The 25,534-nt window shown below is 52.1% G+C and overlaps 13 protein-coding genes across 13 annotated transcripts; 7 read left to right on the top strand and 6 right to left on the bottom strand.

Moving 5' to 3' along the window:
• Positions 1 to 395: 395 nt before the first annotated feature.
• Positions 396 to 2,793, top strand: M436DRAFT_61968 (6-phosphofructokinase; the record flags this gene model as incomplete). The annotated part of the gene is made up of 2 exons (XM_013574247.1): positions 396 to 1,601; positions 1,654 to 2,793. The coding sequence occupies 2 exons, from the start codon at positions 396 to 398 to the stop codon at positions 2,791 to 2,793; spliced, it is 2,346 nt and encodes a 781-aa protein (XP_013429701.1).
• Positions 2,794 to 3,002: 209 nt separating this feature from the next.
• On the bottom strand, positions 3,003 to 4,187 carry M436DRAFT_41377 (NAD(P)-binding protein; the record flags this gene model as incomplete). Its single annotated transcript, XM_013574059.1, has 1 exon — positions 3,003 to 4,187. The coding sequence occupies one exon, from the start codon at positions 4,185 to 4,187 to the stop codon at positions 3,003 to 3,005; it is 1,185 nt and encodes a 394-aa protein (XP_013429513.1).
• Positions 4,188 to 5,693: 1,506 nt separating this feature from the next.
• Positions 5,694 to 6,185, top strand: M436DRAFT_79975 (uncharacterized protein; the record flags this gene model as incomplete). The annotated part of the gene is made up of 1 exon (XM_013574430.1): positions 5,694 to 6,185. One exon carries the CDS (start codon positions 5,694 to 5,696, stop codon positions 6,183 to 6,185), a length of 492 nt encoding a protein of 163 aa, XP_013429884.1.
• Positions 6,186 to 6,879: 694 nt separating this feature from the next.
• M436DRAFT_71048 (subtilisin-like protein) lies at positions 6,880 to 8,826 on the bottom strand (the record flags this gene model as incomplete). Its single annotated transcript, XM_013574339.1, has 1 exon — positions 6,880 to 8,826. One exon carries the CDS (start codon positions 8,824 to 8,826, stop codon positions 6,880 to 6,882), a length of 1,947 nt encoding a protein of 648 aa, XP_013429793.1.
• Positions 8,827 to 9,914: 1,088 nt separating this feature from the next.
• M436DRAFT_61964 (uncharacterized protein) lies at positions 9,915 to 11,279 on the bottom strand (the record flags this gene model as incomplete). The annotated part of the gene is made up of 2 exons (XM_013574246.1): positions 9,915 to 10,007; positions 10,089 to 11,279. 2 exons carry the CDS (start codon positions 11,277 to 11,279, stop codon positions 9,915 to 9,917), a joined length of 1,284 nt encoding a protein of 427 aa, XP_013429700.1.
• A 779-nt stretch (positions 11,280 to 12,058) lies between these two features.
• Positions 12,059 to 13,929, top strand: M436DRAFT_71047 (chaperonin GroL; the record flags this gene model as incomplete). Its single annotated transcript, XM_013574338.1, has 3 exons — positions 12,059 to 12,154; positions 12,207 to 12,348; positions 12,413 to 13,929. The coding sequence occupies 3 exons, from the start codon at positions 12,059 to 12,061 to the stop codon at positions 13,927 to 13,929; spliced, it is 1,755 nt and encodes a 584-aa protein (XP_013429792.1).
• A 713-nt stretch (positions 13,930 to 14,642) lies between these two features.
• Positions 14,643 to 15,293, top strand: M436DRAFT_71046 (uncharacterized protein; the record flags this gene model as incomplete). Its single annotated transcript, XM_013574337.1, has 4 exons — positions 14,643 to 14,671; positions 14,742 to 14,996; positions 15,051 to 15,099; positions 15,159 to 15,293. 4 exons carry the CDS (start codon positions 14,643 to 14,645, stop codon positions 15,291 to 15,293), a joined length of 468 nt encoding a protein of 155 aa, XP_013429791.1.
• A 552-nt stretch (positions 15,294 to 15,845) lies between these two features.
• M436DRAFT_79971 (MBOAT-domain-containing protein) lies at positions 15,846 to 17,729 on the top strand (the record flags this gene model as incomplete). Its single annotated transcript, XM_013574429.1, has 5 exons — positions 15,846 to 15,867; positions 15,933 to 15,977; positions 16,028 to 16,127; positions 16,179 to 17,197; positions 17,257 to 17,729. The coding sequence occupies 5 exons, from the start codon at positions 15,846 to 15,848 to the stop codon at positions 17,727 to 17,729; spliced, it is 1,659 nt and encodes a 552-aa protein (XP_013429883.1).
• Positions 17,730 to 18,201: 472 nt separating this feature from the next.
• Positions 18,202 to 19,093, bottom strand: M436DRAFT_41596 (uncharacterized protein; the record flags this gene model as incomplete). Its single annotated transcript, XM_013574093.1, has 3 exons — positions 18,202 to 18,809; positions 18,867 to 18,984; positions 19,037 to 19,093. 3 exons carry the CDS (start codon positions 19,091 to 19,093, stop codon positions 18,202 to 18,204), a joined length of 783 nt encoding a protein of 260 aa, XP_013429547.1.
• Positions 19,094 to 19,716: 623 nt separating this feature from the next.
• On the top strand, positions 19,717 to 20,784 carry M436DRAFT_41293 (uncharacterized protein; the record flags this gene model as incomplete). Its single annotated transcript, XM_013574045.1, has 3 exons — positions 19,717 to 19,849; positions 19,908 to 20,470; positions 20,524 to 20,784. 3 exons carry the CDS (start codon positions 19,717 to 19,719, stop codon positions 20,782 to 20,784), a joined length of 957 nt encoding a protein of 318 aa, XP_013429499.1.
• An 805-nt stretch (positions 20,785 to 21,589) lies between these two features.
• Positions 21,590 to 22,353, bottom strand: M436DRAFT_79968 (ribosomal protein S9; the record flags this gene model as incomplete). The annotated part of the gene is made up of 3 exons (XM_013574428.1): positions 21,590 to 21,754; positions 21,925 to 22,010; positions 22,173 to 22,353. 3 exons carry the CDS (start codon positions 22,351 to 22,353, stop codon positions 21,590 to 21,592), a joined length of 432 nt encoding a protein of 143 aa, XP_013429882.1.
• A 242-nt stretch (positions 22,354 to 22,595) lies between these two features.
• Positions 22,596 to 23,621, top strand: M436DRAFT_41711 (RCC1/BLIP-II protein; the record flags this gene model as incomplete). The annotated part of the gene is made up of 1 exon (XM_013574116.1): positions 22,596 to 23,621. The coding sequence occupies one exon, from the start codon at positions 22,596 to 22,598 to the stop codon at positions 23,619 to 23,621; it is 1,026 nt and encodes a 341-aa protein (XP_013429570.1).
• A 73-nt stretch (positions 23,622 to 23,694) lies between these two features.
• Positions 23,695 to 25,393, bottom strand: M436DRAFT_41615 (uncharacterized protein; the record flags this gene model as incomplete). Its single annotated transcript, XM_013574098.1, has 7 exons — positions 23,695 to 23,841; positions 23,892 to 24,181; positions 24,281 to 24,577; positions 24,628 to 24,843; positions 24,899 to 25,037; positions 25,088 to 25,219; positions 25,280 to 25,393. The coding sequence occupies 7 exons, from the start codon at positions 25,391 to 25,393 to the stop codon at positions 23,695 to 23,697; spliced, it is 1,335 nt and encodes a 444-aa protein (XP_013429552.1).
• Between the last annotated feature and the right edge of the window lie 141 nt (positions 25,394 to 25,534).

The following is a 25,534-nucleotide window of genomic DNA, read 5'->3' as shown; positions in this document are numbered from 1 at the left end:
CATGGAGGGGTAGGCACCTGAAGTGATGGCTGGTGAGATAGAACAGCATAGCAGCGGAAGAATCACGAGTTGATCAGTGAGCTGCTGTAGAGTGCCCTCTGGGCGGTGTCACAAACAAGTGGTGAGATTCTTGGCCTGTAAGACCGCAGTCGGACCGTGATGTTGACTGGCATGGGCCAACCTTGTTGAGAGTGACATCAGATCTCAAGATTTCACCTCGCGCTTTCGCTGAGGCCTCTTTTTCTCGCATTCACAACCATCTGCCCACCACGTGTCTCGACGACCCTTTGACTACAACTGACCTAGCTCTCTGTCTGGTACAGCTTCTCGGGCCCTCGGAATAACGCAACACTCCTCACATCCGCACCGAACACACAACTCAGCTGGTCCCCGCCATGGCCCAGGTCAACCTCGCTCCCGCCGCCATGCCCGAGGGCAAGAAGCGCATTGCCGTCATGACTTCCGGAGGTGACTCTCAGGGAATGTCTGGTGCTGTGCGTGCTGTCGTCCGCCAGACAATCGCCTCGGGCTGCGATGCATTTGCCGTATACGAAGGCTACGAAGGTCTCGTCCAGGGCGGAGACATGATCAAGCAAATGAAGTGGGAAGACGTCCGCGGATGGCTCTCAGAAGGCGGTACTCTTATCGGAACAGCCAGATGCATGTCGTTCAAGGAACGTCCCGGCAGACTGCAAGCGGCCAAGAACATGATTGACAAGGGCATCGACGCTCTGGTTGTCTGTGGTGGTGACGGCAGTTTGACTGGTGCAGACAGATTCAGAGGCGAGTGGCCCAGTCTGGTCGAGGAGCTTGTTTCCAACGGCACCTTCAAGCAGGAGGCCGTCGAGCCTTTCAAGCACCTCAACATTGTCGGTCTGGTCGGTTCCATCGACAACGACTTGGCCGGCACCGATGCCACCATTGGATGCTACTCATCGCTGCAGCGTATCTGCCAAGCTGTAGACTACATCGATGCTACTGCCTTCTCTCACCAGCGTGCCTTCGTTATCGAGGTCATGGGCAGACACTGTGGTTGGCTCGCCCTGATGGCCGGTGTTTCGACCGGTGCCGACTTCGTCTTCCTTCCCGAGAACCCTCCGTCGGAGAACTGGGAGACTGAGATGTGCGACGTTGTGAAGCGTCATCGCAAGCTCGGAAAGAGAAAGACCATTGTCATTGTTGCTGAGGGAGCCCACGACCGTCAGCTCAACGCCATCTCGCCCGACAAGGTGAAGGACCTGCTTGCTGGCAAGCTCGGCCTCGACACCAGAGTCACCACCCTTGGTCACGTCCAGCGCGGTGGTACTGCCGTTGCATACGACCGTATGTTGTCCACCCTGCAGGGTGTTGAGGCTGTCAAGGCTGTCCTTGACTCGACCCCTGAGACCCCTAGTCCTGTCATTTGCATTGTCGAAAACAAGATTGTTCGCAAGTCGTTGATGGAGGCTGTCAAGTTGACCCAGTCCGTCGCTGAGGCCATCGAGCGCAAGGACTTCCAGTCCGCCATGAAGCTCAGAGGTGCCGAGTTCGACGAGTACTGGACTGCATACAGCACCACTGTCTCCACCGATAAGAAGGAGCTGCTTCTTCCCGAGGAGAAGGTAAGAGCATAGTCCCTATATCCTGTGAGGAGCCCAACTGACACAACCACAGCGTCTCCGTGTTGGTATCATCCACGTTGGAGCCCCCGCCGGTGGTATGAACGCTGCCACTCGTGCCGCCACCGCCTACTGTCTCACCCGCGGCCACACGCCTATCGCCCTCCACAACGGTTTCCCTGGCCTGGCCCGCCACTACAAGGATGAGGAGAGCTCCGTCCGTGAGATCAAGTGGCTCGATGCCGAGAACTGGGCCAGCAAGGGTGGTTCTGAAATCGGTACCAACCGTGCGACTCCCTCTGAAGACTACGACGGTGTCTCGGACGCCCTCACATACCACAAGATTGATGCTCTCTTCGTTGTCGGTGGATTCGAGGCTTTCACTGCCGTCTCCGAGCTTCGCAAGGCCAGACGCGATTACGATGCCTTCAAGATTCCCATCGTCATTCTTCCCGCAACTGTTTCCAACAACGTCCCTGGTACCGAATACTCCATTGGTAGCGACACCTGCTTGAACGCCCTGATCGACTACTGTGATGCCATCAAGCAATCTGCCGCTGCCTCGCGCCGTCGTGTCTTCGTCGTCGAGACACAGGGTGGTGCTTCCGGTTACATTGCCACCATTGCCGGTCTCTCCATCGGTGCCGTCGCTGTCTACACGCCCGAAGAGGGTATCCACCTCAAGATGATCGCCTCAGACATCGAGCACTTGAAAGAGCAATTTGCCAAGGACAAGGGCCAGAACCGCAGCGGTAAGATCATCCTCCGCAACGAAAAGGCATCCAAGACCTACACCACCGAAATCATCGCCAACATCATCCGCGAGGAGAGCGGCGGCAAATTCGACTCCCGTTTCGCCGTGCCTGGTCACGTTCAACAGGGTGGTATTCCCTCACCTATGGACCGTGTCCGCGCCGTCCGTTTCGGAGTCAAGAGTATGCAGCACATTGAATCCTTTGCCGGCAAGTCCAAGGACGAAATCGCCAAGGACCCTCTGTCGTGCTCGGTGATAGGAATCACTGGCGCTCAAGTACAGTTCTCGGCCATGGAGAAGGTTGAGAAGGAAGAGACTGACTGGAAGGACCGCCGCCCCAAGAACGAGTTCTGGATGGACCTTGTCAGTATTGTGGACACGTTGAGTGGTCGTCCTCGTCCCAAGAAGGAGGACGCCATTGCTGCTGGTCTGCCTGCTTAGGATGTCTCTTCTTCTTTGTCCGATCATGATTGCAATGATTTTTTTCTTGTTTCCTTCATAGCCGCGTTTGTGGCTAGATGCCCGTGGCGCAGTAGTCATCATTGGAAGCCCTTGTTGTCTAGAAAGTGTTCTTTTAGTTTTACACAAATTTACTCAGCTTAACAAAATATATGTACAAAATATTTTTACAGTCATAATAATCGTCTGCTTCAAGTCTTGCCAAACACAAAGACACCCTTGCCAGATCTAAAGCCCTCCAATGTGCCTTGAACGGCCTTGATCAGCTCGTCACCCTTGGTCTCCCATTCCCACTTTACTTGATCAAAAGGTGTGTCCTTGAACTTTCCCTCTCGTACCAGGTCTAGCACATGCTCGACGGTCTTTTTCTTGTCCTCTGGGTTTGCGTCCGACCATCTGCTTACCCAGAAGCCATCGTACGAAATGTTCTTGAAAATCTGGAGGCCGGCGGGCACGGTGACGGGTTCACGGGACATGGCGCCATAGGTTACGATGTGCGAGTTGTCGGCGAGGATCTTGGCCATGCTGTTGACGAGCTTGCCGCCTACGCAATTCAGAGCAAGGGAGATTTGTTCGCGACCACCGTTTGTGGCTTCCTTGATGACATTGCGGAAGGATTTGTCCATTGCTTCTTTGTCTGTAAGGACGATATCTGCACCCAGCTCTTTCAACTCTTGCTTCATTGCTTCTGTTGCTGAGGCGTCAGAGCGTTCGCGAATGATGTTTATGCTGCGGTAGCCCCAGAGTTTTCCGAGTTGGATCGCTGCTCTGCCCACGCCTGAGTTGGCACCGTTCTGGATGAACCAGTCGCCTTCTTTGAGAGGAACAAAGTCTTTGAGCATGCGGTAAGCTGTACAGGGGTTCACGCTGACGGTACCGACTTGGAGGGGTGTGAGGTTCGTCTTGTCTTGGATCTTGAGGAGGTTTTCTGTGGTGGTTTGGGCGTGGGTGCGCCAGGTTCCGAAGCCAGGGCTGCGCATGATGACCCAGTCGCCTCTCTCGAAGTCCTTGACGCTGCCGCCTGCTGAGATGATCTCGGCGACACCTTCATTGCCTCCTACGGCTGTGGGCTCGGGGGCTCCAAGGGTGGTGCTGAAGGTGGGTTTTGTGGGATAGACACCTTGGATTTGGTTGATGTCTGCTGGATTGATGGGAGAGGCGAGGAAGCGTAAGGTTACGAGATCCTTGTGTGCTGGAGAGATGCTGTGGCCATGGAGACGGAGGACGTCTTTGGGTTCGCCGTAGTTGTTAAAGGCTAGTACTTTTGTTTGCTCGTAGCCGTATGCGCTAAGATGACGGCGTGTGATGGGTGTTGGTGCCGGACGGGCGAAGGATGTTCGCAGGCTTGTGCTGCGTGTGCTCAGGCGGAACGACATGGTTTATATGTGATGTGTCGGTATGACAATTGGTCAGATTGAGAGTAACGGAGAGAGCTTTCTGTATCGGAGCTGTCGATCAACAGTGACGACGCCGAGGCTTTGATGTCACCGACGACTCGTCCGCGTCCTTGGACATCTCGACCTGCATCTTGTCTCCATCAAAGACTTGTGTCAACTCATGAGGGAACCCACCAGAGTCGACAACCCATTGAGACAGTTGTCGCTGAAAGGCTTCGCAAACGATTAAGGACCATCACAAGTCACCACCTCCTCGGCCGTCTAGCCCTTTTCTCATCGCTCGCGTTGCTTTGTCCTTGACCCTCTGTATTGATCTTCCCCACGCCTGTTGCAGCCCTCTGGCGATACCCTTCGCAAACTTCTTGATGGACCTCTTCTCTGTCCCCCTTGGTGGCTCGCCTACCTCAGGGGACGCACCGCAGTTGCATGTCGCTTGACCTCCCCTTCCAACCCGAGGTCCTCCGCTCACACAGAAACACTCTACGAATCTAGCCACTCGTCTCGGTCGTGGTGCTCCTGGTCTCAAGACAATGTCCACCACGCTTGATTGTGGTGTGTCGAAGCCGCATCGAAACGGACTCTCGTCCGCCGATGATTCGTATGCAGCATCCACTTCATAATCCAGGCTTGAGTTTGTCGACGTCGGACTCGATTCTGCTGTGCCTTGACCTGGGATGCGCCTGAAGCTCGGCTCGTTGACTCTCGATGCTGCTTCCATCTTGGGTGACTGTGACCAGGCTGACAAAAAGGCACGAGTAGCGGAATCTCATGCTCTTGTAGTCTTTTTCTTTTCTACGCTGATATTCTGATGACAGTCATAATCTTTCACACGTGCGAGGCTGTGTGAGACATCCTTCTCGAAGGTCGCTCCTGGCCATTGAAATGACGAAGAAGACAGATATCTCCCATGCGCTCGAGAAGACTTTGAGGTAATTTGCGGCACTTCAATAAGATCTCTACCTGAACAATTTCACGGAGTAAGTCGAAGAATACCATCGAGTGTTCGAGATATAGCCCATGAATGAGAGCCGGATCACCTCTCCTGGCTGTAAGACACGTCCTATCATGGCTCGTCACCGTCGCGATTTCTTTCATGTTGTCTTCTGGAATCGAATTCTGGTCGTAAATTGCTGGCTGCCTAGGAGCAAAAATTCATCGACCTCAAAGCCACTCAGGAGACAGCTGGTTGCCTATAGTGACCCGGTCATTGTATGGGACCGACATCTCGTATGGACGAGATTTCTCGCACAATAGGCGAGTGATCTTTCCGTCCCTTGTGAGTAGAGTCAGAAATAAAAAAGTGTTTCCCCCCCTCTTCATCCTTCCTTTCTTCATCCAAAACCAAATATCCGTGACTGCTACAAATCAAAGCACACACGAACCTATCAAAGCATAACCAAGAGTGATCTGTATATTGAAGCTAGGTCCACTTACCTCGTACCTTCCCTCTCAAATACCATCCTCTTCCTACTCCACAAACAAAAAATGGAAAACCCTCTCCTCCTCCAAGCACGCGCTGCCATCGCAGGCGAAGGTCTCAAGGCCAAAAAGGTCTGCCGCTTTACAAAATGGCTCCTTTCCACACAAAACAAGCTGCGTACCATCATCAACAGGTCCAGCACCACCAATACAACCACCGCCGCCAACAACAAAAGATCCTGCTCTCCCTCGAGGATCAGCAACAACAAAAGCATACAACAACGCCGCATCCACAACGAAGTCTTCGGCTGGACAAGCGACGCCTGGGACGAGATGAGCGAGCTCTCTACCCCTGCCTCTTCCACCACAGCCACACCACCTCTCCCACCAACACCCACTACTCCACAAACAGGGTACTTGAGCAGAGAAGAGCTTTTCGTACGTTACGAAGACTACACTCTCCGTCGTCTTGAGAATGCATTTATGCAGAATACGACACACCGCCGCCCCTCATGCGGTAGAAAGACACATGTCAGAAATGAAGAATGGGAATATTGACCTTTTGTTATCTTCAAAGATACTTTGGTCTGCAGGACATGCGTGACTCTTGTATCTCTTTTCCCAAACTGGATGACATCCAATTCCTAGATGGGTTTTTAACGAGGCAAGAGTACACTGCGATAGAAATATTGGGGTTCATGAATTCACGATTTGTTGGAAGTACTTGGCAGTTACAGTACTTTACGCGTTCAGCATAGTGTTGAATTTGGAAATCGAGTAATCTGTTGGAAAAGATGTTTTGTGCCTTGACTTTATGTGTGGATATGCAGTGACCTACGTCTGATATATGCCTCTCTGTTACTGCCCGTGTCATCTCTAGAGCAAGGCTGCTAGCTTTCAACACTGTTGCAATGCAGCATATGATGACGTCGACACTCTTATCCATCGGGACGCTCTCAACACGCGAGGCAGAAACTGACAAGACAGACAAGAGAGAGCACGAGAACGAGAACGAAGAACAAGCAAATCATCAGGTCCTTGAAATGCTGTTTCTAATGCCTCCCCCGAGATAGCAGAACGCGAGCGCTGGGTCAATTGTGACACAGCACAGTACACAAAAACGAGAATGCTCGGGACGAGAGAAGACACAATCAGGCAGTACGAAAACCAAACATAATTCATTCACTATTTGTCCAAATAGGTCATTTCTAAATCTCGATTATATGCTATCGATATAATCATCTGCTTCGACTTAAGGCAAGCTCAAGAACAAAGCAAGCATCTTGAGACTGTCAGGGGTACCGAGACCGGTGACCGGATCCCAACCCTTGCTGGCGCTGAACCCAGCAGTACCGCATCCTTGGTTGCCTCCCTGAGTGACATCGTTTAAGACCTCGGGGTGAGCATACAGAGTAGGGTTGATGAAACCGATACTGCTCTTGCCAGCTTGGAGACGTCTCTCGTTGATGATGGTCAGGATAGAACCAAAGGTAGGTGAAGAAGCCGAAGTTCCGTAGACCAGACCAAAGGATCCATCAATGGCAACGATGTAGTTGGCACCGTTTGCACTGACATCGGGGAAACCGCGAGTTTGTTGGGTGTTGTTGAAGCGATCGGCGCCGTATGGTGGGGGGTAGTTCTTGAACCAGCTCTTGACGGCTGAGGACTGGTAGCTAGGGAGAGGGAAGACGTTGCTGAAACCACCGCCAGAGTAGATGACGGTCTCACAGGCTTCTTCGGGCTGGGTGCCGGTGGCAAGCGAAGTGATGATGTTGGTACCGGGAATGACTTGGGTAGCTCCTACAGCAGTAACGTAGGGGCAGGTGGCAGGGAATGAAGGGTTGAAGCGACCAGACTTTCCAGAGTTGTAAGTACCGTTGGCGTTGAGACACTGGCCGCCGTTGCCAGCAACACCGTAATCACCTGAACTGTAGAGCACGGAGGTGCCCATGAGTCCGAGCTTCATGTACTCGTTACACTGGCGCTGCTCGTAGTAGGGAGTAAGATCGGCCTCGTTGTAGCCGTAGGATGTACTGATGACCTTGGGAGGAGCAAAAGTTCCACAGTCCTCCTTGCCCTTGTAGCCTCCAGCGTAGACATCAGGGTAGATACCATCTTGAGACGGGTCATCGCCACCCTCATATGAGCAGTAGGAAGCATCAATGGCATCGAGCAAGTTGTTAAAAGATGCACCTTCGACGAGGTCACCAACTTGCAAAAGTGTCACTTTCTCAGGGTAGATCAAGGTCATGGCGTACTCCAGGTCAAGGTTACTCTCGCCGTTGAAGCTGAAGCTCCTGTTGGTCTGCTGAACAACGGCACCGTCGATCAGATCGGTGATGGGACGGTCTCCGACTTGCTTTGTCGAGAAGTTGGCGAAGAAGAGATCGAGATCGGATGGAACGTAGGCCTGAGGAGTGTACTCTACGATACCATAGGAGTTCTTGACACTCTTGCCGGTGCTCTTGGGAATCTTGTACAGGGCCTTGAGACAGTCGGGAGTGATCTGCTCATCACACTGCTCAAGCTCCTTGATGAATTGGGACTTGTTGATCAATGCACCCAGATGAGGTGTGCTCCAGCTGCCAGGCTGACCAATCTCCTTGCCGGTGTCAGGGGTCACATCACGCTTCTCGAGGTTCTCGGAGCGCTCGGTGACTCTGGCGTCGAAATGCAGAGAAGGAGTGACGAAGTCAATGTGATCCTTGAGATGCTTGGGAAGACTGTATTCGTCACAGCCGATGTGAGGATGACCCGTAGCATCGTGCTCGTAAAGATGGTACTTGGTATTGAGCAGAGACTCTGCCTGATCGACCGAGGCTTCGTAGTTGATCCAGTTCTTTCCCTTGCTCAACTTGACGCTGTCGGAAGAGATTCCGGAAGCGATGAGCCAATCCATCACGGAGGAGATGGTCTCCTCACTGGGAGCGAAGTGGTCTGCAACTTCTTGCGCAGTCCAATGCTGACCATACTTGGCAGATGCAGGATGACTGACTTCATGCAGATAGTCTGCACCCATGTCGATGTTGCGCTGTGTCAAGGCAATCTTCATGGGGATCAGAGCGCGGCGATCAAGGCGATCGCCCTTGCTCCAGCCCATGGGAGTAGCATCACGCTTCTCGTGGATGATGAAGTTTCCAGTAGGCGAGGCAAGGACATAGGAGACCAACACACTCAAACTGAGCAAAGAGAGATGCATGGTAGCGAAGGGAACGAGAGGGCTCGGTATGCCTTCTATGTGATGAAGAACGAAAGACAATGAAGAGATGAGATATAGCCTCCTTCCATGGTGATCAAGGGCGGTCTTTATAGACCACTCCCAACTCCTCCTTCCTCTTAGAGATAGTAAAGTTCAGGGGTCCTCGCCATAAACCACTTGAGAAATCGTATATGATCTTCCCGCCATATCGTCCCGGAAGCATGTTGTGTCCGGATGATGTGGACCCCGTGCAGCTCATACTGAGGCGGAGATAGAGGCGATACAGGGCAAGTGCAAAGGGCCAGAGCAGCTAGTTCCCTGTTGGGAAGGAGGATAGAATCATCATAGACGCCATCGAACGACTAGTCAGCGGCACCTTGAAGGTACCTAGATGAGCTCCCGTGTCGAGCTTTCTTCGTGCTCGTGCAAACAAAGAAGCGGTCACTTGAGGTGCACGGGTTGAGAAGGTCGATAGCATGTGTGGAAAGAAGGTGTTCACGGCCGCAAGCACGCGAGCAGACCGTGCCGCGGTCGGAGAGGACTTCACCCCGCTTCGGGGTGCCATCTGGTAGATCCACCCTCATCTGGCTCTGATTGTTCGTGCTGAACTTGGATTTGATCGTCAATATAAAGCTTATCTGGCCGTGCACCCATCTTCTCAGCTTGAGAGAAGTGAAATCCATCTGGTGTACAGCGTGGGTATAGTTGAAGTGGTTGCAATCTGAGGATATTGCATGTATGCAATGCACGATATGCTGTGAGTGGCGTCGAGGGGTGGGGGCGCAATTATCACCGACCCTATCTGCTGCATATAGATACAGTAAATGCGGGAGCTGGTAGGCTTGACACTTGACCAAGATGCTTATCCGTGTGATGGCCCTTCCGTCAAGCTTTTATTGCCGAAGGCTTGTCCTGAAAATTGTCTCGGTAACCATGGGACGATAAGCAATTGCCTCATCAGAGTCCAGACTCAAATGGGGAAAGCTCGTCTGTCAAACCTGCAGGTTGATATGTGTGATTCGAGGTAGAACAAATAGGCGAGGAACACTTAATCAGAAGACTAATATCACGAACACGCGTTTTGGTCTCTAGTAATATGTAGCAGTTGCAGTGGCTATCTCGGGATTATCCTTATCGGGGACGGAATTGATAATTGCGTGCAGAAACACGAATTGTGGGCTCTATATGAAATTACCTCCGTATCGCTCAGGTGGTGATTTACTTGTAGTAGAATCTCTTGAGCTGTTTGTCACAGGACTTACGTCAGGAGAGCCGATCCTTGGAGACATGGTCGTAGATGAAGGGGGCGATACCACACTTGTCTGATCATAGTTGTTCCAGCTCATGATGTGTCGGCTGTGCTGTCTCCTGCGCACATCTCCTGCAAGACTGCTCTGCCCATAGTTGGCGTAGGCGTTAGAAGTATATCTTCCTAGGACAGGCGACTCGTTGGGTTGTGCCGACATTGGTGTTTTTGGAGCCATCATAGGACTCGCATCCATCTCAACTGGTGCCGGAGGACCGACGTTTGCCAAAGGATATACTGGCCTGCCTTCCACTTCTGCTGGACCGGTCGGAGGGTAGGCAGCTGGTGTTGGTGCAGGCTTGTCGTATTTAGTTGCCAGGAATGCGTTTGCAGAATCTTCTCTGGCAAGCTGAGATTCATCAAGCGGTGCTTGCGGAAAGCTCTGGGTAGCCGACTTGATTTCCTCTCGTCTTCTGCGTCTTCTGCACAGGCAAAAGATTATGAGCAGAGCAAGAAGGATAAGGAGAGCTAGACCACCAACCACACCTCCAACGATGGCCCCGATAGGCGCACCCCTAGAATCTTTCGAGGAGCCGGGGGAGTTTGTTGGCAAGGCATCCGCTGGTGGGTCGACTTGAGCATCTCGGTTCAGCAAAGCGACCGTCACATAGTTGGATCCTGCCGTGGTTGAATAGCCGTCTTCTGGAAGATTTGATTTCAAGTAGCAAGTTCCCGAATCAGTTCCCACAAATGTGAAACCTGCGCATGCGGCAAAGTCATCACATGCCGAAAAGCATTCGCCAAATCCTCCTGTGCTAACAGTCGTAGAGTTGAAGGAATCGTAAGTATTGTCGGCGTTGCATCTGATAGAATATTTGACTCTGTTGGGGTCGATGTACGTTGTCATGTTGGCGGCCGGGCACGTCAGGCTAGTCGCTGTGGGTAGTATGGTAGTCGAGCTAGTCGTGGTCGAAGAGGAGGATGTCGTCACTGGAGAAGATGTGAGGACTGTGGACGGAGTCGCAGCAGCTGTTGATGTAGAGATCGAGCTTGGCTTTCTTGTGCTAGACGTGGTGCTGCTGATATCTGGGCAAGAGGCTCCCGGGTTGCAAGGGTCGATGGAACAGCAACCTTTGAAACCATTTTGGCACACGTAATATGCGCCTCCTGGACAGCTTTGGCGGTGTTGAAGATCCCTCGGTTGCATTGTGTTGGATTGGGAGATAAGATGTCTTGAAGGTCAGGATTCCTTCTTGAGAGAGGTATCGCAGACTAATGTTGGGCGAAGAAAGCTGAGTATGGGGAGTGAGGTACCCGCGCGCTGTAACGAAAGAGGAAAAGTGACGACTGTGGCCGGAAAGGCGAATGAACAAGACAAAGAACGGATTTAAGCGATGGTCAAAGAGATGCAAACGACAGCTCTACCATAGAAAAACTACAGACATGGCGCAGCTGTCGGCAAGACCTCAAACGGCCTTTGGGAACACAGGAATGCATCACCTGAAGCATTCAATCGGTTGTATGCCGTTTGTGACATCTGACACCAAGCACAATGGCTATGTCTCTGTTTGTGATCTCAGACGCATGGCTATTGGGTGGGATCAACATCACATCACAATTGTGCACATCCCTACCGGCCAAAAGGCTGCTGGTTGACACCTGGAAGATGGGTATGAGAATTGTATGATACAATAGGTGCGAGTAGGTCGGTCGACAGACGTCGGACCTGCTCGCGGCATCGGACAGTCAGCGGAACGACAGAATGGCGCTTGGACCAACCGAAGCATCCAGAATGTGCCCTGGAACGAGTAACCTCGGACGAGCTCTGGAGAGCGCCGTGTCGTATATTTTTCAACCTGACGCTCCACGATCCACCCTCTCCGTCGCCGTCTTCCCCTTCTCATCTCGTCTGCCATTTGCTTTGTGGAGTAACAGGAGCAAACGGGTCATATCATTTCATTTGCATCTTTGTCCATTCGCCTCAACATGCAGCGCGCTTTCACCTCCCGTGCCAGGGCTTCTGCCCTTTCGGCCTCCAAGCTGCGTTCCGTTTCCCTGCAACAGCAGCGCTTCGCACACAAGGTACCGCCTCGCCGCAGACTTGCCTCTACCACCAGCTAATCGTGGCCTCTAGGAACTCAAGTTCGGTGTCGAGGGCAGACAGGCTCTGCTCAACGGTATCGACACTCTTGCCAGAGCCGTCGCCACTACTCTGGGTCCCAAGGGTCGCAACGTTCTGATCGAGTCCAGCTACGGCTCGCCCAAGATCACAAAGGGTATGCGCCCCTCTTCCTCGAAACCCCCTTCGCGCGACCAATTGATGGCTAATACGTGTCCCAGATGGTGTCACCGTCGCCAAGGCCATTGTCCTCAAGGACAAGTTTGAGAACCTCGGTGCCCGCCTCCTCCAGGATGTCGCCAGCAAGACCAACGAGGTTGCTGGTGACGGTACCACCACCGCTACTGTCCTCGCCCGCGCCATCTTCTCCGAGACCGTCAAGAACGTCGCCGCCGGATGCAACCCCATGGATCTGAGACGCGGTATTCAGTCCGCTACCGAGGCCGTCATCCAGTACCTCCAGGCCCACAAGCGCGATGTCACCACCAGCACTGAGATTGCTCAGGTCGCTACCATTTCCGCCAACGGCGACACCCACATCGGTGCTCTCCTCTCCAGCGCCATGGAGAAGGTCGGCAAGGAGGGTGTCATCACCGTCAAGGAGGGCAAGACCATTGAAGACGAGCTCGAGATCACCGAGGGTATGAAGTTCGACCGCGGTTTCATCTCGCCTTACTTCATCACCGACACCAAGTCGCAAAAGGTCGAGTTCGAGAAGCCTCTCATCCTCCTTTCCGAGAAGAAGATCTCGGCTGTTCAGGACATCGTCCCCGCTCTCGAGGCCTCCCAGCAGCTCCGCCGTCCTCTTATCATCATCGCCGAGGACATTGACGGTGAGGCTCTTGCTGTCTGTATCCTCAACAAGCTCCGCGGCCAGCTCCAGGTTGCCGCCGTCAAGGCCCCTGGTTTCGGTGACAACCGCAAGTCCATCCTCGGTGACCTTGCTGTTCTGACTAACGGTACCGTCTTCACTGACGAGCTCGACATCAAGCTCGACAAGGCCACCCCCGAGATGCTCGGTTCCACCGGTTCCATCACCATCACCAAGGAGGACACTGTCATCCTCAACGGTGAGGGCAGCAAGGACCAGGTTGCTCAGCGCTGCGAGCAGATCCGTGGTGTTATTGCCGACCCCACCACTTCCGATTACGAGAAGGAGAAGCTCCAGGAGCGTCTCGCCAAGCTTTCTGGTGGTGTCGCCGTCATCAAGGTCGGTGGCTCGTCTGAGGTTGAGGTTGGTGAGAAGAAGGACCGTCTCGTCGACGCTCTTAACGCCACCCGTGCTGCCGTTGAGGAGGGTATTCTTCCCGGTGGCGGTACCGCCATGATCAAGGCCGCCGCCAACGCCTTGAACGACCTCAAGCCCGCCAACTTCGACCAGCAGCTCGGTATCAGCATCGTCAAGAACGCCATCACCCGCCCTGCTCGCGCCATTGTCGAGAACGCCGGTGCCGAGGGCAGCGTCATCGTTGGCAAGATTATGGATGAGTTCGGTCAAGACTTCAACAAGGGTTTCGACAGCGCCAAGGGCGAGTACGTCGACATGATCGCTGCCGGTATCCTCGACCCCTTCAAGGTCGTCCGCACTGGTCTCAGAGACGCCTCAGGTGTCGCATCGCTCCTCGGTACCACTGAGGTCGCCATTGTCGAGGCACCCGAGGAGAAGGGCCCTGGTGGCATGCCTCCTATGGGCGGCATGGGCGGCGGCATGGGCGGCATGGGCGGTGGTATGTTCTAAGCCAACCACACCTCGAAGAGTCGATGATACCCCAAATTTTCTTTAGCCCCTGACGGGCGTTCACGTTATCATGTATTGTAGCTAAAAGCCTTGTGGCATTTCTGCCGTGTCATTAATGTACAAACATTTCTCCTCTCATAGATTGCATAGCAGAGGATGGGGTTAGCGATATGTATTTGTACGAATTCAAACAGTTCTCCATCAGCTACTGCTCGACCGTGCTTGGTTAACCATGTTGTGTTTTGAATTATATCCTGTTGGAGAGTAGGCAGGCAGAGTCAAGAAGCATGTGAAAGTGTCGGGTGGGTTGAATCATGATTGAAATGAGGCTGAATTGGCGTCGTCATGGTCAAACGGTCACGTGTCGGATGTGAAGCAGGAAAGGAAGTCGCGGAGAGCTGGGCGCGGGCGCAGGAGGGGCCAAGGAAGCTCGTACATAGCAGCACCACGTTGTTGTCCATCTCACAACACCAATCCTGACTTTTGCAACCCCGTCTCTCACCCGGTATGTTGCCGTCTGTTCAGTACACGCGTACACTGGTAGTCTGCCCTGCCAATGTGCTCTTGTTACAAATGCTGCTGCCTCGACCTGGCCCTACTTAACACTGACGGCTGACACCGCTCCAACAGCCACCATCGTGTCTTAGACCTGCTAGACAGATAATCAACATGGTATCTTTCCCTCCAGCTATCGTCCCTGCCGGAATACTGACATGCCTTTTTCTAGGCCCAATCTGGGTACGTTCGCCTTAATCTACAACTCCCGCCTTGAGAGCGGCCCCATGTCCAAAGCGCTGTTAACCCCACGACAGTGTTTCCGTTGCACCCGAGTGCATCACTGCATTCAACGATCTCAAGCTCGGCAAGTCGACCAAGTGGATCATCTACAAGATCTCGGACGATTGGAAGGAGATTGTCGTCGAAGACTCGTCGACCGAGGCCAACTACTCCGTCTTCCGCGAGAAGCTCCTCAACGCAAAGAGCAAGGACCGAAGAGGCAACGAGGGCATCGGTGGCAGATACGCCGTCTACGATGTCGAGTACGACACTGCTGGCGAGGGCAAGAGGTCTGTCAATCTCGACTTCCGTCTTGTCGGCCGCATAACTGACGTTCATCGCAGAAGCAAGATTACCTTCATCGCCTGGGTCCCTGATGATGCATCGCAATACGTGAGCAAATCTGGCCCGCAACCATGTACAGTCGCAAATACTAATTACCTCGTTTCCAGCCCCGCATGATGTACTCGTCCTCCAAGGAAGCCATCAAGCGCGCACTCAACGGCCTCGCCGCCGATATCCAGGCCAACGACCCTGATGACATCGAGTACGAGAGCATCGTCTCCAGAGTCGCCAAGGGCCGCTAAACGTCTCACCCCTCCATATTCCCTAATCTCTGCTTCCTCCGACAATAGAGCATCAGTGTTTCTTTGCTCGACGCATGGAGCAGCTCTCTTTTACAAAGCAAGAAGCGCATACAGAAGACATTGGAGAACGACGAGTAGTGCTGCCATCAGCCACAGCCCATGTTGATCGAGGCGTCCTATAGAAACACTTATGAAAGCACTGCTTCATGCATTGTAGTGGCCAACTCGGCCAGCATGTATAGTCACATATGAGCATGTTTTCCTTCTACCATTCTCTACTTTTGCACGTTCAATGACTTCTGATATCCCCACTGAAGTGCTTTGATTCGATTTCCTGTTCATGATTTACATATAAAGAGTGCACATGATATGCACAAGTTGGTCATAAAATCTTGTGCTACGTCATAGCAAACAACAACCTATGTATACACGTGTGCGAGAAGCCAGACTTCTTTGGTTTTCTTAAAGCAACCTTTTCAGATATACTTCTTGAGCACCCTGTCTCGAGTTACTGGGGTCCGTCCATACTGATCTCGCTGAGCAAGCTTCACGATGTTACCCTACATCAACGCCCGTGAGTAATATGCGAATCCGAGCTCCAGAGGAACGGAGAATAGCTTCACTGACATGAGCTTGTAGCGTTTGTCTACGTGGCTGGCAAACTGGGCGCAGCACCAGATGAGTGTATGTGTCTTTAGAATCAGGTTGATGCCAGGCCAGCTGATGGTGTGCAGTAAAACTCATCTTCTCGTTCTTATTGTCGTATCCTCTGGCTGGAGTACTCAAACGTATCCCCGATTCCAAACCTGCGCAGAAGAATGCTTTTATCATTGCGTATGTGTTGCTATTCATTTCTCTCCCCTTTACACTAACTGACTCTGACAGGGTGTCCATGTTCTACCTGGTCGGCCTCTTCGACCTGTGGGCCGGTCTACGTACCATCTTAATCAGCTCTGTAGGTGCATACTCGATTGCAGCGTACATCCAAGGACCTTATATGCCATGGATTGGCTTCGTGTTCCTCATGGGTCACATGTCTGTCAACCACATCTATCGTCAAATCATCAACGACCCTAGCTCTGTCGACATCACTGGTGCCCAGATGGTCTTGGTCATGAAGCTTACAGCTTTCTGCTGGAATGTCTATGATGGCACACTTCCCGAAGCCACCCTGACCGATCACCAAAAAGACCGCGCTCTCAAGAAGTTGCCGACCCTGCTTGATTATGCTGGCTTTGTACTCTTCTTCCCGTCGCTGTTCGCAGGCCCTGCCTTTGACTTTGTGGATTACAGAAGATGGATCGAGACCACCATGTTTGAGCTTCCTGCTGGTGTTGATCCCTCGAAGGCCCCACCGACTCGCAAGCAACGCAAGATCCCTCGCAGTGGAACACCAGCAGCCTGGAAAGCAGCCTTCGGTCTTCTCTGGATCTTCGCTTTCCTCCAATTCTCTGGCTACTACTACACCGACTTCCTGCTCTCCGACAGCTACAAGCAGTACGGGCTTTTCCATCGTGTCTGGGTCCTGCATATGCTGGGTGTTACCACCCGCATGAAGTACTACGGTGTCTGGTCTCTCACTGAAGGCGCCTGTATCCTCTCTGGTATTGGCTTCAAGGGCGTCGATCCCAAGACTGGCAAGGCCGATTGGAACAGACTGCAGAACGTGAAGCCTCTGGCTATAGAACTGGCTCAGAACAGTCATGCCTACCTTGGCAATTGGAATATCAATACCAACATGTGGTTGAGAAACTATGTGTACCTGCGTGTTACACCCAAGGGCAAGAAACCTGGTTTCAGAGCCAGTATGGCTACCTTTGTCACCAGTGCCTTCTGGCATGGTTTCTATCCTGGTTATTACCTTGCCTTTGTGCTCGCGAGCTTCATCCAGAACTCTGCTAAGAGTGAGTGTTACTTGCCTTTGATATTCAAGAACGCATGATACTGATTTGCTCGACAACAGACTCACGACGCCTGATTCGTCCCTTCTTCATGAGTGCAGACGGCACAAAAGCCCTGCCCTCCAAGCGCTACTACGACATCTTCACCTGGCTCTGCACTCAACTCGCCTTTTCCTTCACCGTCGCCCCCTTCATCTTCCTCGGCTTCAGTTCGTCGCTGCTAATCTGGCAGCGCGTCTACTTCTACACCATCATCGGCGTCACCGCATCCTCCCTCTTCCTGCTCTCCCCCGGAAAACAATTCCTGCAGCAAAAAGTCAAGCAGCACTCCAAACCTAGCGAGGAACAGATCAAAGCGGACTTGGAGAGGGAGCACAGAAATCCGACGTTGGGGTTGCCTGATGATCCGGGCAGGGCTTGGGATGAGATGGTTGAGGAGATTGTGGCTGAGATTCAGGAGAGGAAGAGGAAAGGGTTGCCCATTCCTGCCAAGTTGAGGCAGGATGCTGAGAAGATTGGTAAGAAGGTCGCTTGAGTAGCTCGTGAGAATGGGATGTTGTAATTCGAGAGACAAGAGGAGAAAGGCTGGGTGGAAAGAGGAGAATGGACAAGAAGATCAAGAAGAAATAAGGACGATAGAATAGGGGTTCAGGCACCCATATCGTCGGACCCTGATTAATAGCAGAAAAACAGCATAAATGGTATTGCATAGAACTGGTGGGTATAGCAGTCGCGTTGTTCGTGGTCATGGTTGTTAATTCGGACAGGGTTAGGGTCGAGACTACATTATTCAGGTCGATGAATATCTTTTGCTCTCGCAAGATCTATTCTGCTTTGAAACGATGAGGATTATATGTTTGCTTGTCGATCCTGTACGCGCTGGATGTTGCAGACTTGGAACTACTTGATGTGGTCCTGCGATGCAGCGATGTAGAGAATCTATCGAACTAATCCTTGCTCCTTTCTAGCAGTACAGACATGTGAATTCTCGTAGATCTGCCTGATGATCACCAGGAATATACCTCTTTGACCACCCACTTGTAATCTCCAAAGGCCAGAGTGTTGCCCTCGATCAGGCTCTCGGGTTTGAATGCCAAAGAGACAGGCAAGAACAGATCGCCCAACCTGGCAAGGCGTTTCCAACCACCTGTGCTGTCCTTTTCTGGCGATTCGAACTTCCAACGCTCGACGGTGGCTTGATCACCAACCTTCAGTATGGCTTGACAGTGCTCGCCCACACGGATAACCCTCCCCTTAGCTTTGTGCTCAAGGTCTTCGAGATCAATAACAACACTCCAGCGCAACCCTTGCACAACAGAGGCGGAGTAGTCGACCCAGACCTCCTCGTACGCTTGCTCTGAATTGGTGAGAGGGTTGTACATTGCGCCGAGTTCGAGGGTTGTGTGGTTGGGTTGGGGGTACATGTCACCTTGGTCAGGTCCGGGGGTATCGGTGCGACTATCAATCCAATGAGAGAAGGTAGAGTGGCGAACAGATCTTGATGAGCCATCTGTAGGTGGTGGTGGGTTCGAAGGGTGATCTAGCGAGGGTCCGTCAATGACGGTACTTGTAGACTTTCCAGCGATTCCCCAATCGAGGAGGCTTGATGGGCCGCCTGTCGAAATGGTCAGTCAGTGGTGAGAAGGTTGGGATCTTACGATGTTCAACTCACCTTGGTTGGGTAATGTTTCTCCTGGCGTGCAAGATATGCGAATGTCGACGAATTGTCCTCTGGAGCTTGTCAGAACCAAGGTAGAAGTTGGCTCTTCGAGTTTGGGGTCGTCAGGAAGCTGAAGGGGTGGGTGAGCGCGTGTCTTGTGTAGGAAGGATTGTGATACGCACCCATCGGATGCCTCTTCTTTCAGAGATAGCGGGTTCATTTCGCTGTGACTCGGCCATGGTTCGCGATGGGAGGGCAGATGATAAGTGGAGAGAGAGAGGTTGGTTGGTGTTCTGGAAAGACTTGATGTTTTCGAAGCGCTTCTTCTTGCTCTTGTTGCTTCTCTTTCGCTTAGGGTTAGAAAGATTGTCACTAGAATGATTCATAGTGATGTTGCGATAAGGAAGAGTGAAGGAGGGAGCAGCAATTGTTCTAGAGGGTCTTGATGTGCGCCTTGGATTCAACAGTCTATGGGTGTCGCGGGCTATATCAACTCCGCTGAAGAGTCTGGGCACTCGTGGTTGCTTTTCTTTGTCATGATTGCGATGTTTGAAGAACAGAGGATGTGCAAAAGACGACTGCATGTTAAGATGCGGGTTGAGGATGATGAGGGAGCAATCGAATTGAAGTGACGTGGCTCTGATGTGAACAAGACGGGAAGGTGCTACTGATCAAACACTTACTTTAGATGAACAAGTCGTCGGGAGGATTCCAAAGAGATGGGTTTGAGGAAGCGGCAGCCCGCAGGCCCGAATGGGAAGTGTGATGACGAGGGCGACGCGGCCAAGATTGAAACGCGTCTTCCGCCGGAAACTCGTCTGCTGCTTTTCCCCGACACCATATCACATATCACACGCCCAAAATGTCCGACAACGGCGAAGCCGACCAAGTTTACAACAACAGTCACCGCGCCTTCTTACAGTCCTTCTTGTCCCGTGCAACCCTCACATTCGAACAAGCCAGACCCATTGTCGCAGCCATTGAGAAAGCTCAAGGTAGCTAGCTGCCCATCCATGAAACCGCTCGACAGGTACACAAACTTACACATCCAAGCCCAAGACGGCCGCGATATCCGGCCTGCCGACATTACTGAGCAACATGTCTCGACCTACATCGACGTGACCAATGCCGCCATCTCCCCCTTCGATCTCGAGATCCGCGACACCCTCTCACAGCACGACCGGACCCGTATCTACGCTCTCGTGAACGTCTCCTCCGATTCCATCACTCAACTCGCAACCACACATAGCCCAGACGTGATCGCCTTTGTGAAGCGCTGTCTCGATGCCATGTTTGAGACCAACAACACGCATCGCAGCGAGGTGCTTGCTGTCAAATCCACCGACGCCCTAAGACTGGCTAAGGCCCCACCCAACCAGACTCAAGACCCTGAAGCCTCCCAAGGTGCTCAATCTCAGAGTCTGACTATGATGCAGGCTCAGAAGACGTTACAGGCCATGGTTGACGAAGGCTGGTTTGAGGTCAGCAAGAAAGACTTCTACACCTTGACCCCACGTGCTCTGATGGAGCTGCGAGGCTGGCTGGTCGAAACCTACAATGATGAGGAAGACGAGAGAATCAAAAACTGCTCTGCTTGCAAGGCAATAATCACAATGGTATTGTCTTTCCTTCGGCGCGACTGATGCACAAGTGCTAACACCCAAGGTAGGGAGAGAGATGTCCCGATCTTGACTGCTCGGGTAGACTACATCAACATTGCAAACGCATGGCTTTCAGGGCACAGAACAACAACGAGCGCTGTCCCGTGTGCAAGAAAGATTGGGAGGACGCACCGCCAGTAGGCGAAAAAGCAGCAATTCAGAACAGAAGAAGTACAAATGGCACTGGTGCCTCGGGACGACCTTATACCACAGCCCAGACCGACGGCGCAGACGATTCACTCGACGACTCGACAGCCGACGAAGATTGAGCATGAGAGTTGCTTAGACTACTGTCTCACATTCCGAGGTCGCGCATCACACCCTCGGTCTCAGAAGGACTTCTCGCCATCGTCCGGGAGCAAACATGCTTAGTCTCTTTTGCGAAAGGAGTAGCGATGACGAGGTTTTACAACACACTCACTACTTGCATCAGATCACTGTAGGATGTGAGTAGAGGCATACAATTGTCTCTGATCAGAGGGCACATCGACGCAGATGTTTCTATCAAGTAAAACAAGGGTCAGAAAGTGGAGTAGCCACAAACATACATTGATGGCTGTGCCAGACAACGGCGCCATATAGAGTCTGGGGAGAGCTAATGCCGGCCGCCTCCTTACGGAGTACTGTCGGTTAGATTCACACATTAGGCAGCTGTAGCATCAGATCAATGAAGGGCTACACACGCGCAATGCGACACACGGCATGGTAAAAGTAAAAGGTCTTTGTCTCGTTTTTGGTTTGCTTGCTTTTCGACAACACAACAGCGATTTTTCGTTTTCTTGTTTGCTGGCCTTGCTACGACGTGGAAAGCTGCATCGTGCGCAGGGATGACGAGGGTTGTTGTTGAAGCTGGACAACAGCAAAAGTATCGCTTTTGGAGTATCTTGCCTATGCCATCATGAAAAAGTTTTTGGAATCCCTTTTAACATTTTCCCCTTTCCCCCAGTTCACACACGCGCCGCAATGGAATGAGAGAGGATCACCCTCCAGCAATCCACAAGTCGAGAGGCCGCCAAATGCGAAATGCCACACACCGTAAACAACCGACTTTCCTCCAGCAGAGAAAAGCATTGTTTAACGGTAGGACTTCTGGAAGCGCGAACGGGCACCCTTACCACCGAACTTCTTGGGCTCGCATCTTCTGTTGTCGGCGACGAGGAGTGTGCGGTCGTAGGCAACAAGAGCCTGCTTGAGCTGGTTCTTGGAGTGCTCATCGACGAACTTCTGGTAGTAGGCGATCTTGAATGCGCGTTAGTCTATCGTCCTGTAGCGTGCTTTGTGTGATTTGAATGTGGTTGCGCGTATCATGTGTCGGAAAGGCCCATTTGTGTTTGATGCATTCCTCAAGTTCCTTCTCATTCTGATGTGCGATCGGATCGTGATGGGTGTTCGGCTGAGATGTAACGTACGATGGACTTGGCAATGGCCTGGCGGATGGCGTAAACCTGGGAAGTGTGACCACCACCGGTGACGCGGACTCTGATGTCAACACCGGCTGTAAAAGAAGAACCTGTCAGCAATATGTCCTAACAAATGGTCCCAAAGCGGCGTGCGTGTGCAATGTCTCCATATCCATCCTTGCCATCCTAGTGTACCAAGCTCTTTCTTGCTTCCATTGCTCTTTCTGTTTTTCCGGGGAGAATAGGTAATCGCATACCGAACTTGTCGAGGCCGAGGATGAGGACAGGCTCGTAGACCTTGAATCTGAGGATCTCGGGCTGAACGAGCGAGATGGGCTGGCCGTTGACCTTGATGAGGCCCTGGCCCTGCTTGCAGTGGGCGACAGCGGTGGCGGTCTTCTTCTTGCCGAAGCACTGGACGCTCTGGGAGGACGACATGTTGGCGTGTGATGTTGTGTGGAGGTTGTCGAAAAGTCGTTCTGGTCGGTCGGCGCGGAAAAGGTCTCTCTCGTCTTCAGAAGGCGGGAGCGCTGGGCTTTGCGAAATTCTGGCAGGTGCGAGTGGCTCGGCTTGCGGCTTATGCCGCGATTTAGCCGTGCCCTCTTTCCCTCACTCGTGTCTTGGCGACGACGTTTATTGATCTCTGCTCCAGCCATCACCTTCAATATATTACTACACTCATGCCTGTCTATGCTCTGGGCTCAAACGGGTCCGGTCAACTAGGGGTTGGCCACGATGGCGATCTCTCTGCGCCATCACTTGTTGCATTCCAGGACCTTGACGCCTCCATAACTTCCATCAAAGCCGGAGGAAACCACACTTTGATCCTCACTGAATCTGGCACCATTTATGCTACTGGCGAAAATACTGATGGAAGATGCGCGCTTTCCGCAGAAAAAAACTCCGTCTCATCTTTCGTTCAATCTAATTTGCAGAAGATGAATCTCATTGCAGCTACTTGGGACGCTTCCGTCTTTGCATCTGCTCACGCCATCTATGTTTGTGGAAGCGGTATGAAAGGCGAATTGGGTCTTGGACAGAGTGTAGTGAAAGCACCCTCTCCACAGCAGATTCCAGACTTCCCACCTACAGGTACTCAGATCATTGACCTTGCGGCTTGCATGGGCCATGTTGTAGTAGTCTTGTCAAATGGTCAGGTTTATGGCTGGGGCAATGGTCTCCACGGCCAGTTGGGAAATCCTCTTGGTGTAGTCTGGAGCCCTCGTAGACTTGATGACATACTTTTCCCAGTCTTCCGCGCTGTCTGTGGAAAAGACTTTACCTGTGTTTTCGGCGAACCTGCCGATGGGAAGCTACAACTACTTGGTGTGGCAAAGCGCGACAGATTCAACATAAAGTCAAGCACTCCTCAGACACTTTCAAATTGGATTGATGTACAAGCCACATGGGGCGGTGTCTACGTTCTGCTACGTGACAATAAACTTGTTGCTTGGGGCAGGAATGATCATGGACAGCTCCCGCCTACAGATATGCCGGTGACTGCTATGGCAGCTGGTAGTGAGCACATGCTCGTTCTGACAACTACTGGAAAGGTCCTAGCCTGGGGCTGGGGAGAGCATGGTAATTGCGGCTTGCCTACCGATGAGCAACGCGATGTCAAAGGTCGCTGGAATTCTCTCGAAGCAGGAAAAATCGTCCAACACATCGGTGCCGGTTGCGCAACGAGCTGGATCATTACCACATGAGGCGGACTTGAAAAGTCCGAAAACAATGTTCAGTGTTCAGTCGAACAACCCATTCATCTGCAAAACCAGTCAGCTACATCACCAGACACAACAACGGCGAACTTACTTGGGAAAGTCTTTGTGTAGGCGGTAGACCCTGTGTGTCCCTATTGAGACTTTGGCTAAGAGGCGGTGGCTCATGAGTAACGGCATCGCGGAAGGTTGGATGGAAACCGCCAGTCTTTAAAAAGTCAGCATTGTTCAGCCAAACTCGATCGAGCCTTCACTTACAATATCTGCATTGACGTCCCAGCCCAGCATTTCCTCTTCTGGCTCTTCATCAAAATTCGTTGGATCATATCTCCTATCGTCTGCGTCGCCTTGCGGCATAAACAGGCTTTCGGGGTCGGGATCCGCATCTGAGGTCGTTGTAGCTTGAGAAGTTTGCCGCCCAAGACTACCCAAGACTCGTCGATCGCGCAGACCACCAGCAGGACCAGGTTTTGGCGGAGGTGCCATTTCTGTGTTTCTATTTCCAACAGTCTGTGACACGGCATGAGAAGACTGCCTCGAAGGCATACCTGATGCTACAGATGGCTGTCTCGTGGATGCGTCCAGATCCACTGTTGACTGTCTCGACGGGCGAAGTGGTACAGCTGAAGACTGCCTCGAAGCTGGACCTCCTAGGCGGGTGGATGCAAGTTTTGGTGCTGTTGCTGGAGGAAGCGCTTGCGAGATACCGGTTGTCATGAGTATGAACTCAGAGGTCAATCCCCTATCGGTATATCTGAACAGCAACGGCCTGCCAGGACGTGAGAATTGAGCAGACATGGGCGCTTTCAGGCTCTCGGCGTGCGTTACTATGGCCTTGAAGTCTTTGACATTGATGACTATGTGGACGTCTTCTTCGGCGTGGAAGTCATCAAAGTCTTGGATGTGTAGAGAGATGGCTGTTTCTAGTGGTTGCTTGAGGATTTCTATACCATGAATCAGTGACATGTCTCGCAATATTGCAAGACTTCCTTACCTTTGCCATCCATGATCTTTTCTGTGAAGCTGGTGAAGACGGCCTTCTCCTCTTTGACTAGTAGATCAAGTTGTTCTGTCTTGGTTCCGAAAAATTCGATGTACTCGCGGAGTATGCGAGAGGAGATCTTCCAGCCATTCGGAGCGTTGTGCTTATCGAAGAGTGCATGGGAGATTTCCACGGATTCATATGTCAAACGGTAGGTCTTGGTAACACCTTGGACTCGGTCAGCTCATGGGTATATCCTGAACGGTCGATTGAGCTAACCTACCGTGTCTACACACCATCTTCACAACTAGACGGCACTGCACCTTGTTCGGCTTGTCTTCCACACTGACTTCACACCGGTCTATTGACGTGTCACCACCACGAGGATCTGACATGCGACTTTTGAACACAGCAAGAAGAGCCTTGGTATACGTAAGCCGCTGTTCCGATACCATACTATCTCAAGACCGACCTTATTATAGAGTTGGCATGTAAATCTAGCACCTTGTCCTAGGCCGAAATCATAGGATAAGAAAAAGGTTTTCGCATCCAGAGCAAATGAAGCATATGAGGTTCTTGATGAGTTCAGTGCAGTCAGAGTGAGCTATCAACAAGATATCAGCACGCCGAAGAAGGATTCGAGAATAGGTAACTCGAAATTTACCATATCGCCACGAGCTTCCAAGCAAACTGTCTCACTAAATTTGGCCAAACATATCAAAGCATCATGCACCTTGGCCGTAGCCTCCGGTGAAAACGCAAAGCTCAGAGCAGACATTGTGGATATTCTTAGTTCTGAGATGAGTTTCGTTCGAAAGGCAAAAGAAAATGGGCTGAGTATGGGTTGCCAAGAGCTGATGCCTCTGGAGGAGGACGCGATCCGACGCGTTTGATGACGTGCGTGCCTTCCTGTTTCAGT

Source organism: Aureobasidium namibiae, assembly GCF_000721765.1.
Source record: "Aureobasidium namibiae CBS 147.97 unplaced genomic scaffold scaffold_4, whole genome shotgun sequence".
In the NCBI taxonomy this organism is placed as follows: Eukaryota; Fungi; Ascomycota; class Dothideomycetes; order Dothideales; family Saccotheciaceae; genus Aureobasidium; species Aureobasidium namibiae.
This window is presented reverse-complemented; position numbering and strand designations above follow the sequence as displayed.